At 40.4% G+C, this 18,484-nt stretch overlaps 1 protein-coding gene across 1 annotated transcript; it reads right to left on the reverse strand.

Annotated features, from left to right (window-relative positions):
* Positions 1 to 8,623: 8,623 nt before the first annotated feature.
* LOC119733628 lies at positions 8,624 to 13,703 on the reverse strand. Its single transcript, XM_038207033.1, has 5 exons — positions 13,612 to 13,703; positions 12,039 to 12,397; positions 11,110 to 11,303; positions 10,316 to 10,481; positions 8,624 to 9,412 (listed from the first exon to the last, which is right to left on the reverse strand). The coding sequence occupies exons 2-5, from the start codon at positions 12,232 to 12,234 to the stop codon at positions 9,285 to 9,287; spliced, it is 684 nt and encodes a 227-aa protein (XP_038062961.1). The 5' UTR covers positions 12,235 to 12,397; positions 13,612 to 13,703; the 3' UTR covers positions 8,624 to 9,284.
* Positions 13,704 to 18,484: the final 4,781 nt, after the last annotated feature.

The raw sequence follows: 18,484 nt of genomic DNA on the forward strand, positions 1-18,484 counted from the left end.
GTATGGGAAGCGATTAATCATTTCATCTTATTTCATCTACCTCGACAGATTTACGTTATTGTGCAACTTGCTTATACAATTGGCTTCAAAAATGTCCATAAACATGAGAGGGTGCAAACATCAGTGGAAATCTAAAAAGGAGTGAGCAAAATAGTTGGCGTTTTAAATACAACCCACATGAAACAAATGATATAAGCTTAATAATACCTTATGTACATGTTGTACAGTAGCTGTACAATTAACACCGAGTCGATAAGCTTTGTCGTCTGGGAGCTTGACATATCCATCCACAACAGAACGCCACTGCGAGTCACCGTACAGCATTACAAACTGGAAAAAAACACCACAAGTTCATGTTTCATATCTCACCAACTAGAACATTGACAGGGGGAGGGGGGAGGGGGGAGAGGGGATTTGCTGGACCCTACTCGGTGCTGTGCAAAATACAGACCCATTTGATACACTTCACATGCCCTTAACCTCACGTCAAAACATCGCATTTAAAGTTTGTACTACATGTACTTAGGTGATATAAATGAATGAGCACCATGGTGCTCTAGATGAGTACAAGTAATACTAAAACTAAGTCAATGTAAGTAGGCCTTTACCATAGGAGTACACACAGGTAAATAGGTTTTTGTTGACATGTTGGTAACAACAGTCTCCTCAATTTCAGCCAAAATATATGTAAGTAGTGAACATCTCTGGTTTTATTTATAATTCAAGTACATGTAGGCCTATAGCTTAAGTAACACCAGCTGACATGCTCATAATCATTGACATGTGAATGAATATGACTTATCATTATGAATATGAGCGTGTCATCTGGAGTTATTCAAGCTAATTTATATACTGGAAAATGCTTAGCAATTCAATTATTATATTATTATTCTCCAGGTTCAGCCAAAATATATGTAAGTAGTGAATATCTGTGGTTTTATTAATCATTCAAATACATGTAGGCTTATAGCTTAAGTAACGCCAGCTGACATGCTCATAATCATTCACATGTGAATGAATATGACTTATCATTAGTCCGAGTAACTTGGACCAAACTTATTGCCTTTTTTAACATTCGGACATGGTCTGGCGATAGTAAGGTCCAAGCTAATACCGCGAGCTGGACAACACCGTCCTAAAAACCAACAATATCACCCTCAAAACGGCCTCCAAATTACTAGATATGCCACCAGAAGTACAAGTAGACATCGATGATTGAGATGGTTGTACTGAAGTTTACTTACGATCCGGAAGAAAAGTGAAATTTCCCGTTCAATTCTGAGAGCTCCCCTCGCGATCTTGAACACGTTAAATTTCCTACGCGTGTTAATGTTTCAACGACGCGATTTCTTCTTCATGCCCAGCGTACATTCGATGGTCCCCGTATCCCGAGTGCGATCCCGTTACCGAGCGCGCGCTGGCATCGATTATGATAATGAGTCACGTTCGTAAACACAAGTGCATTTCGAACTGTAAAAGGGAATCGGGAACCAGCTTGAACTGGTATTCGCCATAAAAGCTGCGCTAGTTCCTGACTCCCAATTATCGTTCGAAATGCACATGTGTTTACAAACGTGATCCAGTCTTCTCATTATCATAATCGATGCATCGCGCGCGCTCGGTAACGGAATCGCACTCGGGATACGGGGACCATCAACAAAAAAACAGTAACTGCGCATGTTCAGTGCATATCCGGCAAACTAACGTTTACTGAAGGTTTGCCGTCTCCGGCAAAATATCCACTGCCTTATATTATTCTCCAGGTTACTTTTAAGACAGTTCTGACCGTTTTGAGGCATAAATTGCAAAAGACATGGTTCTGGAAGAGATGTGCAATACCTAGCCAAGGAACACGACTAGCTAGGCCTATTATTTGCCAAATGTCTGCCCATGGCCTGGTCCATAAAAATGGCCGTCATGGCCAAAACACGTATGGACATGATGGCCTTACCGGTTTGTCAGAGCTTTCTATTTGTGGAATGAATGACTTGTTTTGTTTTCCACTGACTCCCCTCGCCCAACGGAGTACTTTTCCCCGATGTCCACTGCCATGTAGGTCCATTTTGTCGACTTACAATCACTGTAACTTAACTTTGAACTTTTTGAGTTGCCAAAGAAATCGTTGCGCTCGCGCTTCGAATGTCTGCAACACACACACTCACTGCATGCGCTGTACATGTATTGCACGTGATGCGTTGGTTGCCAGACCAAAAGATTCAGACTATTATGGTTTTCGAAACTTTGCTTCTATTCGGCTTCGGCTTCGACTTTGCCTAATGATACCTCTTATCACTGAGGGGAAAAATAAACAGAAACATTCCAAATTTTGGATTCATATTAACTGATTGAATGTTCCTGAAGCATAAAAAGCACCAAAATGAAACTGGAGTCCCCGAAGTCGGGGCCTAAGAAGTCATTACAGATTAACCCGAAACGAAGCCAGAAGCAGTGAAACGACTGGCTATATTGGGGGCGTCCTTTCTCCGTGGCGCTGTGGGGCAGGCCCATGGGCAGGCCAGCCATCCGCTCGTACTAGTAGTGCTCCCCCGCCCAACTTTCCCCATAGGTTTTGTACACGTTTTAAAATGCTCCACGTTGGCCTTTTCGTAAATTTGAACGACTTTATACTTGGTACACACTTACACCACTACCCATAGATGGTCCTCAAAGAATTTCGTCATCGTGGCGTCATGAGGTGTCAGGTTACATCACATTAATGATGCATTGTTTCCCTATTGGTTTTCTACACGTTTGTCTTCAAACTGAACTTCGGAATTTTCTCTGATACATTTCTCTTTGCTGTTCTCTTTGTGTTTTTTTCTTACATTTACACGTTTACGTCTCTTTGAACTTTTCAGCACTTCTGTTTTTGATGGTGCATTTTGGTCATGCTTGTCACTGCTTTCTGCCACCTTTCTTTTCAACTTGAACACACTTGTCACTAAATCATAATGTATTTGATTCTTGTGATACCAATAAATTCCTGACTTCACAGAACTATCACTAGCACCATCTGTACATGTATATCTATTTGAAAACAAGTACCACTTATTCACCTCATCATGTGTGTAAATACCAACATCCAACATGTGTGCTGTTACAATGATTTCCACCTCTGTAGCCCATGTTCCATTATTACACAATCTTGCATTTATGACGTACTCTTGCACTGTCCTGTAACCTTCACGTAAATAGCACCTAAACGGAGCAGCATTTTGCAACAAGTAATGAACAATTGCCATTCTGAGTTGCATGTGATTATTTTCAGTCCCTGAAATAGCATATGAAATGCCTCTGAAGAAACAGTTACCATCACCTTTTTATTTTCTTTATAGAATCAGGTTTACCCAACTTCTCACATTTCATGGGAATTTCATGAGCAGCAAGGCACATTTTGGTCACACCACATATTTTACATAATGCAATCTTCTGGTCATAAGCCAATGGAACAAACTTTAAATTGACAGGTTGATTAGCTTGTATGATTTCTACATCATGCTCAATGTCTTTCCCAGCCAGCACACTGACGTCGGCCCGACGTCGTGTTCAGTCGGGGATTAGTTGGCAAAGTCGGTAAATGGTCGCGGTCGGCCAAAGGCAGTCGCAAGGAAGTCGTACCAACGTCCCTGAAACGGACTTTGGGCTCTGACCGTCTTGCCGACGTTGGTGGGAATGCAGTTCATCGACATGCCAAAAAAAAAACGGTCAGCCGACGTCGGCTGTCGTTCTTCTGGCCGACGTCATATTATTCAGATTCCCGCCGACGTCGGCGGGATGATTTATAGCCGACGCGTTCAATCAATTACGTCGGACCGTAGTCCCGGCACAGTCCTACAGCCAACGTCGGGTGGTTTTGCCGACGTTGGTGGGAAAACGGCTAACCGTTAGGACTTATAGAAGCCGGTCCGCCGACGTCGGCTTTCGTTTTTTTGCAGGTCGGCGTTATATTATTCAGATTCCCGCCGACGTCGACCTGATGATTTACAGCCGACACGTCCAATCAATTTCTTCGGACCGTATTCTTGGCATAAACGTATAATAAATTATCGTAGAGGGCGCTCAACAACTATAGATGATTTGCGGTTTGGGAAAAGGAAACTCGCAGCGGGCGGGTAAGCGAAAGCCGGGGTGAAAATCCCGTTAAAAGTTTATGTAATGAATTTGAATCCTGTTTTGTATTGTAATTGTCATATTTAATTGCATATTTAGCGCGTCACGAACGTTTACGACCCGCCACCTACCCGCATTTAATAATAAAAGGGCATGTCTCCAGTCTAAAAAGTGCCGTTCGCTGGCTTTTTATGGGTGCGTTCGATTAGCTTACACGTGTAAGTGAAACTTACACGAGAGCGTTCGATTAGCCATCACGTGATCCTCGTGTCTGCCCCGGTGTCAGCCACCACTGCCCCGCGGTGCGAGCGGGTCTCTGGTGGATTCCTCCGGGTAAATGACGTAATACCGGCTGACTTCGAAGCAAGATGGCGGGGAACTTGAAAACGACGTAAGTACAAAAAATGTACAAATTAAGCCTATAGCATGAATAAAGTAAAGGAAAGATGATATTTTCCTGATAATAGTTCGGATGACTGTGTCTTCCTCCATGCTTTTCCCCCATATTGGCCTAATTTGTGTGAATTTTCGTCCAGTCGCGTGGTCCTTTTTGGCGTTTATTCATTGTCGTCACGGACATGACGGACGACGACGTACATGACGTAGGCGTGGCCTAGCCTATTTAAATTAGGCCTAGGCCCTTTAAAACGTAGTCTGTTCATGGTCTGCTGTACAATCAGTTTACACATGGTTTTCATCATCTCAATGAAAAATTGAAGGTCGGTCGTTGCCAAAATGATGGTAAGACATGAATCTGGGACTGAAAAACATTTCCAATTTTGTTAGGAAATGATTTAAAAAAAATTTGAGTCTCCCTAGACTTTGTAGTTCAGTTGTACACAACCGAAACTGCTGAAATTGCCAGGTTGCAACATTCTTTCCCTGTATTTTTGCTCATATAGGCCTACTAGCTGTACCGGTCATAACCATAAGAAGTTGTTTCTGTTTTCCCAATAACACCGATCCACACTCTTTCCAATTTTCATTGGAACAATTAAGGAACTAATTATTAGTCAGCTAGGCCAGGCCTACATAGGCCTACATCATTTTTACTTAGTGGTGTTGTCGAGTGCAATTTGAGTCCCCCACGCAAGTTTAAACTTGCGCGCACAAGTTTAAACTTGTGCGAGGGACTCCTGAAGCACGCAAATTACACCGCGCCATTTTAATTTGCGTGCGCAAGTTTAAACTTGCGCAAAGGCGATCGCAACCTTCTTTTGCGGGCGGGATTTTCATTGATGAAGAATTTTTTTTTTCAAAACACGAGTACATGGAGAAATAATGGAATAAATGAATGAATAAGAAATAATAAAAAGGGGAATTCAATTAGTGTCAATGAAAAGAAATTTTGAGATTTAGCAGTGCTTATCAGAGAAGTTGTTTAACGGTAAGTGGGGGCGGGGCCAGGGATCAACTTAAGCACACTAGCGGCGATTGCTTGGAAAGTGTACCGAAGTTGTTCAAAAATGGAGACCAGCTTCAAGTTTTTTGCTTTGTAAACCTAATTAGCATTTTATTTATATTCTTGAATGTAAATAAATCATAATTTCCTAGGTGTAACCCGCTGTTAACGTAAAAAGAATGATTATGATCCCTTCAATTGTTCAAGTTTTGACATTATACTAATCATTTGCATTATTTTTAAAATGCTTAATGTATTCTACAATTAAAAAAGTACTTACTCTTAAAAAAATACTAATTAATTTAACAATTAATAAATTGTACGGTACAATAATTCATATTGTTTTTAGAAATACTTGCATAACATTTCGAGCGCTGTGTACACTTCAAAAATGCGTAATTTGAAAAAAAATAATGAATGCATTACTGATTTCATTAATTAATTAAATGTATTACTTTAACAAATATTTTTTTATTGCAGGCTCAATAATTTATATTAAAAAATGTTTACAACTTAAAAACGCTATGCATATAAAATGGTAATTATTTTAAAAAGTAAATAAATTTGTAAATGATTTAATTAATGAATTTAATCAAATGTTTCAAAAAAAGGCATTAAGGCATTGTCTCCCGAAGCTCAGTGATAATATTAAATCGGAGAAAAAAATCTGCTTTAAAAATAATTTTACATATCTGCACGAGTATACCCAGGGGCAAAATAGTTTAGCGGCTCTGTATGCGTGGCCGGGAAAATCTATGCAGTGCGCAAGTTTAAACTTGCGTGCGCAATTTGTAGCAAGGAAATGAATGCACGCCGGTTTAAACTTGCGCGCGCAAGTTTAAACTTGCGCGGGGGACTCACTTTGCGCTCGACAGCGTTACTGTTTTTAGCTATTGAGTATTGTTATGGCATACTGGCATAGTAAACCCAGCGACGAATTGATATCGCATTTACAACATGCCGTCCCACTTTACATGTAGCAGTGTGTTTGTAGGGTGATCGTGTATCTATGGGCTTGGTTCCTGGCACGCCATTTCACAAATATTCTAGATAAATTCTTAATAAATATGTTCCTTTTTGTCACAATATTTGTCTTGTTTTCAACATTTTTAGGCACCAGCTATATATGGGTGGGTCTTATGAAAAGAGACTGGATATATTGCCTGGATTTAACTGACACTACTATTAAATCCATCATTTGTGTACATACAATGTACGTGTGTTCACTTTCTCTATTTTATGTTTAACTCAGGTATTGGCAGACTGTCATTATTGAAGATGAAGATGGGCAACAGTACAGTGTCTCATTAGATGCGCCTAATGCAAAGAGATTGACTGGAGGAGGTAAAAAATCATGATGTGAATTAATACATGTATGTAAAATGGTTTGAAGAAAAGATTGGAGAAAAAAATAACTATTAATTAGAAAAATATTTTATCGAGTGGAAGGAATTGAACAGGATAATTAACTGGATAATCGAATCACATGAGAACAATTTAAAACTAGTAAAAGTAATGAAAACTCATGGAACTTACCGTCATCCCGACGTACATCCAACGATGAATTTCCGTTAGTCTTGCCGACGGCGGCCCAACCTGTATCCTCCTTTATCGTACCGACGTTCAGAAAGGCGTCGTACCGACGTTCAACTTCCGACGTACAACCAAAGTCGGTACGGGTTACTATAACGAACTTTTTTCCCAACCAACCTCCCTACGTCGTCCCGACTGCAATATTCAGCCCATTTACCGACTTCATTAATCCGTCGGCCCAACTTTTAACTAACCCTGCCCTACCTCCACCCTACGTCGTCCCGACTGCAATATTCATCAGTCCATTTGCCGGCAGCATTAATCCGTCGGCCTGACTTTTAACTAACCCTTTCCTACCTCCACCCTACGTCGTCCCGACTGCAATATTCAGTCCATTTGCCGGCAGCTTTAATCCGTCGGCCCGACTTTTAACTAACCCTGCCCTACCTCCACCCTTCGTCGTTCTGACTGCCATTTTCAGCCCATTTACCGACTTTCTATATCCGTCGGTCCGACGTATAATCAGCCCTTTGTCTACTTCCACCCTACTTCGTCCCGACTGCCATTTTCAGTCCATTTGCCGGGAGCATTAATTCGTCGGCCCGACTTTAAATCAACCCTTTCCCTCCGTCGTTCTGACCGGCATTTAGGCGGCATTTAGCTAATCAACAAGCTTCCAAATTATCACTTCCAACCTACATTTCAGAAAAAAAATGATTCACATTGTGACAGATTTCACAATTGGGAAAAATTCATTTTAATAACAGCCTTTACATGCATTTTAAAACAGATTTTACAATTGAAATTTAGCCATTTTAAAAACACCTTGAGCTTTACACGTTTAACCTCTCAAGAAACTTTCAAGAATTTTAAACAAAATTTTGATATAAATCCTCAACACTGAACAATTTTGAATTCATATTTTATCGGTTGCAAACTTTTCTTCCTTTTTATCTTTCAGTCAAACTCGGACACTTCATCATTTGAAACGTAAATAAACAAGTAAATAATCGGGGATGAAATGCTGCCTCAGAACCTTGTTAATACAAATGAATAAAATATTGCACATTAAATAAAATGTTACAGGTTTAAATAATAACCGTATGTGATCCCACACTTTGGTTCAGCTTCACAATTATGGCTGTGCCAAATATTTGATCGAGTATCCAACTCTGTTGGAGTTGAATATTCAGAGGTGAAATGCAACGCAATAAGGGGGAACATTTTACTCTTGATGACAAAATTTGAATCCTAGCAATTTATTTCATGGTGATTCCCGACATTTAAATCAGCTGATATGTCAACAGGACCCGTCTAAGAATTATGGAGATAAGATTCAAAAATGTGCAAAGTTAGCATATTTCTTTAAAGTTCGTTTGGCCTTTTGACCCCAAACCAATCAAAACTACCCTGCTCCCAGGGGCAACCCTCTCCTGAAGTCATAAACTCAAAGCACATTTCTAACTCAAGTTATCGGGCTGCCTGGATGCCCAGACGCCTGGACAGACAGACGGAACATTATGTAGACGATGACAATACCCCTCCAGCCTCCGACTAAGGGGTACAGAAGCTGTTTGATTTACATTTTTGTTTTCAATTCATGCATCACACGTTTAATAGCAGCCTCTATTTCTAAGTATTAAAGTATCGCAATAGACAATTTTGTATCGCGATACCTTATTGTGGCATTTCAGAATTTTGATTATTGATGCAATGGTGAAGTGACACCCTTAAGCAACGGTCGAGTTGTCACAACGGACGATTTGTTCCGAGTCCAGTTGGGCAAGGGTTGAGTTGTCGAAGTCTCTTGAATATAAGCCATTTGCACGTAACCTTTACCCTTTGCGATTTAAATTTCAATAATAGCTGGTACACTGTTTTGCTCAAAATTTTAATCTCCAAAGACACTGTTCCTATATATCACATGATTCGGGGCAAGCTCTTGCATAGTTACGAAAGAGACGCTCAGCACCAATTCATTGTCCACAATGAGTGAGAATGGCACACAGACACCAGACCATGCTGGAGCTGGGGGTTGCTAGCGTAAGGCTTGCCCTGAATCACGTGATATAGTAACAGTCTCTTTGGTCTGGGAAATTCAAAGTTACTATGCTCAGCATATGAGTGAGTAAGTGTACCAGATTTTATTAAAATTTTACTTGCAAAAGGCTTATTGACATAAACTAATATCCTAAACAAACTGATGTCTTAAACAACTGATGTCTTAAACAAACCCCTCTCAATCATTGTTGCCCCTTCGCTGCCGGCCAGCATTTCTATCAGCTGCATGTTTGAACCATGATTTCATTACTGCCTCTACTTCGGCCAAAGATGCAGCTGAAGTTAATGGGTTCTTCTGTACAGCTTCTGAAAGTTGAATGGGATAAAATCATGGACACGTAAGTATTCCTGCACTACGCTTTCACAAAAAAAATCGAAAATTTCACCTGAATGCATTGAGAGCTAGAACCTTACGTGCCTTTTTTATACTTGTTCAGCTGATACCTTAAGTACATTTTGCCACCAAATTAATAAAAATCTGATGTATGGTTCTTGTGTAATGTAATATTTACACAGATGCACTGACTGCTTCAATGACCTTGTGCACAGAAATTGTGCACCGTAGAACATAGTATGACAAATATCATTTACCATACACAATGCCTTCTTTAAATTAGAATGAAATTTTAGTGGAGGCTGGTGGAGTGCTGTGGCCTCGTAGTTAAGGGCATATTATTAGATACGTGGTCTGCGGGTAAAGTGCAGGTTGTGGGTTTGAGTCCAGCCTGGGGTTATGGTGCGTGTGCCCTAGCTTATTCAAGGCACTTTGCCACTCAATTTGGGTACCTGTGAGGGCAAAGATGTTTGTGGTTAATTTAGCTGCTGTGTGCCGAAATTGCAGCCGCAAGTTGTACTCCCCAGGGAGCTGATATGGTATTGGGAATGTTTCATTGGCCCACTTAATGAGCAGGGGTAATAATGATGTAGTGCCTTGAGCACCTGTCCTGATGGATTGACGAGCTTATAAACACCCATTATTATTATTATCATATATTTTACATTGGTAAATATTCCAGTTATACTCATTTGCTATCCCATTTCATAACAATCCTAATTCCTATCTGACCCAGATTGGGTAATGGGGTTGCAAGGAACACTTGCTGCAATTAAGCCAATTTTGGTGACATTAAACGACATTCCCTTATTCAGACAACTGACAACTGATTCATGGTTTTTGCATGGATGGAAAAACAATTACATACTACTTACTAAATATCGCTGTCTTGAGGGCAAGGGTCGAAAAGGCTCTCTTCTCTCCATTTCCCTTCCCTAACCAGTTGAAGGCGATGGCTACATCCTGGGTCAAACAGTATGTCAAAATGCGACGAACAGTGGTAGCCAAGTTGGTGCCGCCTATGTGTAAAAGCTGTTGCACCTACATGTATTTTTGTTTTTTAAAAGCACAAAACAATTAATTAGTCAGATTGCTTTCCTTTTAGGAGGTGTGATGAGAAGAGTGATTTTGTGTTTGTCTCCTTTCCCCTTCCTTCAAATAAAAAGCCATCAAGCCATAAAATATCAAGTTAACATGAAACAATAATCAAAACTTGTTGGCCATCCCCCTTGCTCCCCCCCCAAAAAAAAAAATTGGTTCCGGATCTGTCCTTGGAAATAGGCACCCAATCCAGCCCGTTTGAGCTTATTTGTTCATACATGTCATAAGCCTGTTTTACTGGCATGTGAATGTGCAGCAATTAGAATCCACTTTCTTGATCATGTGTGGTGTACATGATCTTGGTCCATTCCAACCTCATTCCCCATGTTGTTTCCCACCACGGGTTGCACGATCTTTACTCTCTGGTACTGATTAATTCAAACCTCTCACTGTTATGGCCAATGAGCTTCGCGCAATCAGCAAGAAGCATGAACCATTGTTGCTTTCAGGGTGCTCCACTGGGGGAAAATTAACACAGGGCGGCAGCATCGGCAGGTCATTTTGTAGAATAAACCAAAGGTAATTTTTGACATACACAATACAGTGTATTATGTACAGTGCAGCTTACCAGGCGTTTTTGCTTGCTGACATCTTTCACGGTCTGCTCCAGCGCATCCACCTCTTCAAGTGTTTTCAAAGGAAAAACTGCATCCGCCTCGTCAGGTTCTCTATTTTTGGTTCTCTCAGCAATGATGAGCTTTGTGTTATGCTCCACCTGAGCTTTAATGTCCAAAAGCAAGGTTACGACACGTAGTTCAAATGCTGTGGAGAAGAGATGAAAAACAAATAGACAGTATGAATGGTATATAACAACATCTCTTCAAATTGAACCATCACCGTTTGCTAGTTTAATTGCTACATCCCTTAGAACACTTTGCCCACATGCAACACATTGGTATGATACGTATACTATTTCTCTAAACCATGGAATCCAAGAAAATGTCTCCACTTACAAGATTTCATTGGTCAGTATTGTGGCGCTATGATTTGGTTGACGAATACTACTGTCAATTCAGGTTAATCACAACTTTGCAAACATATACACTGTGCAAGCCTATACTAATTATGACCCACCTTTTGGTAAATAATTATTATGGCTTAAAGTGAAAAGTTAAAAATTACAGAATCTTTGCTACACATTTAAAACCCTCCCAAAAAGTGGCAAAAGCATATGGTAACATATCTTGTTACATTATTTGATACTGAAAATATGAGGCTCGGGGCTTATTTAAAGTAGCTAATTTTGCACTACAGCCCTATTTATAAAAAAAAAAGGTTCCTTTAACTATTATCTCCTCTTGGTGAGTTTCTGAAAAGCACTTGGGAAGACTCAATGTTTCAGACAGTATGCTCTGCCGATCCTCCTGACGACAGGCAGAGCATATACTGTCCGAAACATTGAATTCACTCGATTCTTTCAGAACCTGTCACATGGTGCTGCTGTAAACCCATATCTTATTGCTACCTTCACTGTGTAAATCTTCAAATCTTATTTACCATTATCATTCCTGGAGGCTGCCACAGGTGAGGAAGGGGGTGATGGTGTTGATGGGGAAGGGGGCCTGGCTGGTGAAGGCGGTGCAGGTGGTCCAGGTAGACTGGCACGTGATGTACTAGCCGACAAACCAGTATGAGTCTTGGTCGAACGCATTGAAGGTAGTGCAGGCAGACTAGCACGTGATGTACTAGCCATGGTTTGAGTCTTGGTTGAAGGCGTTGCAGTTGATGGTGTAGGCAGAGTGGCAAGTGATGTACTAGCAGAGGTGCGAGGCCTGGTTGGTTCCGGACTGCTTGGGTTACTGTCACTATCACCGCTGCTGCTGTCATCGTTGTCAATTACATAGCGCTTGTTTAGCCTGCAGACAACAAATTTGTATTTTTTTAAATTATACTTGCATGTAACCCCAAACGTTACAATGCCTGATCAAGTTAACATGCATCTGAAGACACTCATTATCAATAAAAAGGTGACGTTTCAACTCTATCTAATAATGGGTTTTGATATTATGATCATTGGAAGTTTATGGTGTCGGCCCGCATGCACTGAGCATGTCAATGGAAAAAGTGTGCATTTTCAACTGATCTCAGAAAAATTAGTGTTGCGCGAGAACGTCTTATCCGATTTTCACAAGAATGATGTCAAATGACCGCGAGATAAATTAAAATATGCACTGCAACGACATTGGAGAAATTGTTGAAGGGGAGGGGGGGTGAATTCACCCCCTCCCCGGCATGAAATGAGTTAAAAACATGAAATGAAGCATTTTTGTTCACCCTTCATTCAAACAGAATTCACGGAAAAAAATGAAAAATATTCCAGGTTTAACTCAGGAGAAAGCACAGGTTAAACTCTCAAAGGTAACTGTTGCTTATCCCCGAATTCTGGATCAGGGTCCAATTTCATGGCACTGTTTAACAGTTAGTGGAAAAGTTGTGCTTACATGTAGAAAATTGTGCTAACCTTGCTTAAGCACTATTTTACAGCATGTTTGTGCTAACAAATGCGCATAAATGGAGATTTCCATTGTAACGTCACTATCAGTACGTTAAGCAAATGTTTTCTAAATATACAGTAGTATAAACATGCTTTTTGCTGTTCTTACTGCTTACGCAGAGGCTTGAGTATTATAGCGGAAAATTGTGCACTTGGCAGCGCCGTGGAATTAGGCCCAGAATGTAACCCACCACTTAACTAACCTACAAATAATTTTTAACACATAGTACTTTCTAGGCTGGTGCATCAATAAATGCAAAAAATTAAAAAATAAACAATTTTAACTAGCAAAGTGAGTTTGTGCAACTTTTAAAAGCATGATTCTTGTCACAAATACATGTAAAAGCACAATTTTAAACAGGTTCTCCACTGAGAAAAAAATTAAGTACTTGTGCTATGTATAGGCAGGGAATTTATCCATGTCATGCACTCCAACTGTGCCATGAGACAATAAGATTTAAGTTGGGGTAGGGGGGAATTTACGAAGGGCGGAAAATATAACAGGATTGGCCAGCCCCTGGAGACCCGTGCTTTAGTTATTTTGTCTTAGCATGGTTAGTGAAATGACAATTCTACCTTCTTTTTCTGGGTTCCCCCTCTTCTGCTGTTTGTAAATCTGACTCGCTCTCGGCCTGCCGCAACTTCCCTCTTGCTTTTTCATATGAGTCTGTGAAAGGAAAACAAAAAACTGCACATTGTTATATAGGCCAAAAAAAAAATAGTTCTGCCCTGATTTCATGGCATTTAAAAAATAGGATAGGTAGGTGGCAATGTTTTTTTGTGTACGATCATATGGAGGCGTCTGCGTGTAGTCAAGGGCAAAAGGTAGAAATTGAGGGTTTGTGGATGTTTTTTCTCATTTTGCCAATACAAAAATTAGGGTAAGGGCTGTCAAACTAGGGTAGGTAGGGAAACCGGAAGCAGAACTATTTTTTTTTGGCCTCACCACCCTCCGTTCAAAGCACAGCATGCAATACAAACATTTTGGTTATGGACCAGAAAGAGACATTTTCTTTTCCCTTTAAAGAGAAATCGACCATCTTTTTCATGCATATGGTTCTCATCTCCATATGTAAACGGTTTAATGAAATGTGTTGTATGTAAAATGCACAATGCATTGGATTTTAATGAAAAAACAAACATATACTTACTTGATGAGTACAGCACCCTTACACTGAACGTACCCCCAGCTTTCTTGAGGGTTCATTGCAGAGATAAGAGCTTTATGTATCACACTTGAAGAGCGAAAATTTGGCCAACGGACAAGGTCGGTTGAATTTTCTACCATCCATTTTGAATGAACAATGGCCACCTCTCCTTCTTCTTTGAATTCCACGACCCGGTACATGCAATCCATCGTTCCAAACTTACATGTAAATGTACATGTAGGCACGCTGGGGGGAAATAGTTGCAAGATGGTTGTGAACAGGATCGTCTCAAACTTTGTGCATTTTAGCCTTTAACCCACACTTACAGACTTTGCTAATACAGGTAATGCATGCAACTTCCAATGTTTAAGAAAAATCACTATCAGTCATCAGTTGTCAACCCACTTTCAGAATTACAGTGTGCCTGCACAGAAATTTAAAAAAAATGGATAAACAAACGTTTGCCAAACTTTGTACAAATTTAAGTTTAAAAAGCCTTTGTCTCAACCCTCAAAGATACACATTATTTTGGACCATCTCACAGGGGATCCCCCCAATTTTCACAATTGACTTGTCTACAAAAGTTGCCATTGATTGGCCAACTTAGGCGCAGTGAGGTACAATCCTATTTCTAATTCTGATTAGAAATTTATAATTCCAATGCAGAACCACACTCGTGAAGCATAGGAATGGCAACATGGACACCACTTTTATCTTTTTTGTTATCTTCAAGTTCAAACAGAACATACTTTCCTTCAATGTCTGCAGAAGCTGACACACATGAGAAGTCATTGCTTAGCCTTGAAACTTTGAAAATTCCCAATAATTGGGAATTGATGGGGTATTTGAAGAACCGACGCTTACGACGGAAGACCTTGTACACTACGTATGTAGTATCTCCTTGCATGAAAATATTAAAAACCAAACATATGTCTCCTCTAATCTTAATACAGTTATCACCACTTTTGGTCCCTATGCAACAATTGTTCAAGACCAATTTCTTGTACTGTATCGTTGCAATGTACCCCTGTGGTACAGGGCCACTGCTATGTTCTCCTTGAAGCCGGTTTTGGCTATACCTGTCATGCCTGTGGGTTTCTATGAATTCTTTTCTTTCCGATAAACGACGCACCACTTGTTGCAGTGGCAACATTGGAGACCTGACCATCTTTTTAAATTGACCAAGGAAGTTCTCAAAAGGGAATGCCGATATCGCATCCAAAGGCCCGTAATTCCTAACATCATCTGCCAGATGTACAAGTCCGTGAACGTTGTACACAACCATCTCTTTCCCATACACTTCTGTATAATGCTTAACAAAAAGAACAAGCAACTTCTCAGCAAAATCCACATACTTTGGAAAGGAACAGAGATTGGGACTAAGAAGAATAAAAATAGCAACAGAGAGTAACATGAAGTTTTTGTAAAGCACTCCCGATAACCTCCCAAGCAGAGTAACTGGGCCGGTGTAGATCAGAAACTGGCGAAATTCAGTGGCTTTCCATCTGTTGACTTCTTCAAGGGGTCTTGGCTTTCTTGCAAATTCGCATGGTATGCAACTTTTAAAACCTTCCAGTGAAGTAGAAACTTCAGTCACCACCCTTGACTGAATTCTTGTCCCTAATGGTCCTTTCATCCACAGGTGCAACAGTCTTCTCATCACCCCAAGGCATACGAGATGCATGTAATCAAGTGGGAATTGTGAAACCATTCCTATAGAAGTACCCTCAAGTGGGGATGGGCCTTGATGGTGATCATCATCCTGCCTTAGGTTGAATGAGTCATCTGTCCGCCTTGATGCATCAGTGTCAGGAAATGTAACATTACCCTTCCAAACACCCGTTTGTGTACATTTCTCACAGCTTGAATAACCAGAGTGTCCCTTGACATTTTTGGTAAAAGCTCGAGCAGGGGCATCACACACAAAAGCTGATACATGAAACTTATAGCTATTAGATTTGTATATAACACCATCATTTTCTAATGAAATAACTTCTGCAACAAATTGTTGCAGAAACTCCTTTGCTGAAGAAGGCTTGGAGTTCCCCGAAAACAGACCAATTACGAAGGGAAGTTTTACAGGAAGTTGATCAATTATGCCTAAAATTGGCCAGAACTGGGCATTAGAACTTTTGAATAATGGTAATCCATCCACATTTACTTTGACAGATATTGTGTTTCCTTTAACATCAGAACTTACACCAAGCTTTGATTGGATTCCATTAAGCAGACCAAAATGATAATATAAACCACCTGCTACACTCTGTACATCAATGTGTCTTATTGTTCCTAAGAGACTTCGCGCATCTCTTGGTAGTTCAGAGTGAAATGGTTGTAGAATATGCAACAGACTAGATAACACTGCATGTGGAATATTATGACTCACAGCCCAGTCAGCAAGACATGTTGCAACTGAAACATTTTCATCTTCCAATTCGCAGTTATCACTTGCACAACTTGTATCCTCATCAGAACTACAACAATCATCTATCTGATTAAAAGAGCATGAGGGTGCATGAAGGAGAGAAGCACGGAATGACGCAGATGCAACATCAATAATTGACTCCGAGTTTTCAGCCACCAAACTAGTACCATCAGACAGAGCACCTCCAACATCATGGTCATGATGGTGGTTGTCCTTTCTTTGGATGTTTTGATATTGTCCAGCAACAACATGTGATTCATTAGGCCTGGGTCCCTGCCTTGCCACATGGAAATCCAAAAGCTCATGCTGTATTTTACGTCTCTTTGCCCAGTATGACAGCGGTTTCACATAAGCCATTTACTGAAAAATACTCCAATCAACCAAAGCAGATGCAAAAGCCGATGCAAAAGTATGCTGTGTTGGGCTATGCCTATGCTTCATCATGCTTGAATTACACACAACATGCCTATCCAATCATAAACGCTGTGCCAGTGGCACAAAAACAAAATTGAGAAAAAGTAGGCCTTTGTGTGCTTATTATATTACAGAACTATTTATACATGTACATGTATAAAACAGACATGGCAAAGACACAAGGTTTGAGACAGTCAGGTCACTGTGCCAGTACCCAAACCGCAGTATTGGGATCATAGGCCTAGGCCTTACTAGTACTACAACTAGGCGTCTGTCCCGCCAACAGGGTACTAGGAATGCTTAAGCCTTAAGCCTATTATTTAACTTACCCCTGCTGACATCGGTAAAGTCTTGACCTTTTCAGGAGACAGACGCCTCTAACCCTACCTAGCCTAAGTAATTGATAATCTACGCTGTAACTAGGTCCCTACCTGACACAGTGACCCAAGCAAAACACCACGGATCCCGGCCTCTCGACCTCACAACCACTGACAACTAAAGGCGCACCGATCACCGGTGTCTAGCTCGATATGCAAGCACTAGCCTAGCCTAGCCTCCGCGCGAGCGATGAAGATCAGAATGGCCGACTAGTGGGTACGTACACGTACACACGGCGGTACACATAAAATGTCATGTATGTACATGCATAGCTGCCAAGCAGTTTAAGTGAGGACTATTTATAAACAATATTTCGTCTCTCTTAGCCAGGCATATCGGAACAGTTCTCGCATTTCAAGTTCCAAATTCATTGTGTGTATCTATATAATGAGAACAAAAATACAGGGCACTTAATAAATTTGTACTGTAGTCCTCACTTTTTGGTTTCCGGTTTTCAGTGTTAGTGGTTGTAAGATTGAAGTTTATTTTCCTGCAAATAAAACATGCAATTAGGAGCGCCTTAATAACACAAGTAAAGCTTTGTTTTGACCTTTATTATCAAAGAAAATAAATTATCCACAAAAAATAGCGAACCACGAGAGGGCGATGTTGGTCTGTAACTCTTCGCGGATGTACACAATTTCATGTCCACAAAACTGAGTCTTAAAGATAATGCCTGTCTTTGAAAGTGCTATAGAAAAGGGGAACAATTCGAACTTAAGAGACCTTTGACTTACAACAAAATGTCAAAGGCAAAGTGACCTAAAACAAAAACAAACGACTATTAAATACACTAGCACCGTTGAAAGGAAAAGGACATCCAGGATGCTGACAGGGCACTCCAGGCAAGAAAGCACGGAAGATACAAAGGAGCTTGGACAGTTTTGGTCAAGGAGAGAGAAAACAAGAAGTACAGCGAAATTGGAGGGTAATGATGAGATGAAAGGGGAGTAGGCTGATATCAAAGGAATTTCAATAAGGAAACAAATCTCTAAATGTCGACATAGTTTTTCTTCCGGCTCTCATTCCAAAATGAATAATTTTCGTACTACTAGCAAAAATAGCAATTCAAAACAAGGATTAA

Source organism: Patiria miniata, unplaced genomic scaffold (genome assembly GCF_015706575.1).
Source record: "Patiria miniata isolate m_02_andy unplaced genomic scaffold, ASM1570657v1 HiC_scaffold_26, whole genome shotgun sequence".
Lineage (NCBI taxonomy): Eukaryota > Metazoa > Echinodermata > Asteroidea > Valvatida > Asterinidae > Patiria > Patiria miniata.

Coding starts and splice junctions, on each gene's coding strand:
- LOC119733628 (XM_038207033.1), bottom strand. CDS start 12,234: ATGGCTAGTACATCACGTGCTAGTCTGCCTGCACTACCTTCAATGCGT. Junction 11,304..12,038: donor AGCCTCCAGGAATGATAATG/GTAAATAAGATT, acceptor TCTTCTCCACAG/CATTTGAACTACGTGTCGTA. Junction 9,413..10,315: donor CCTCAAGACAGCGATATTTA/GTAAGTAGTATG, acceptor TTCAACTTTCAG/AAGCTGTACAGAAGAACCCA.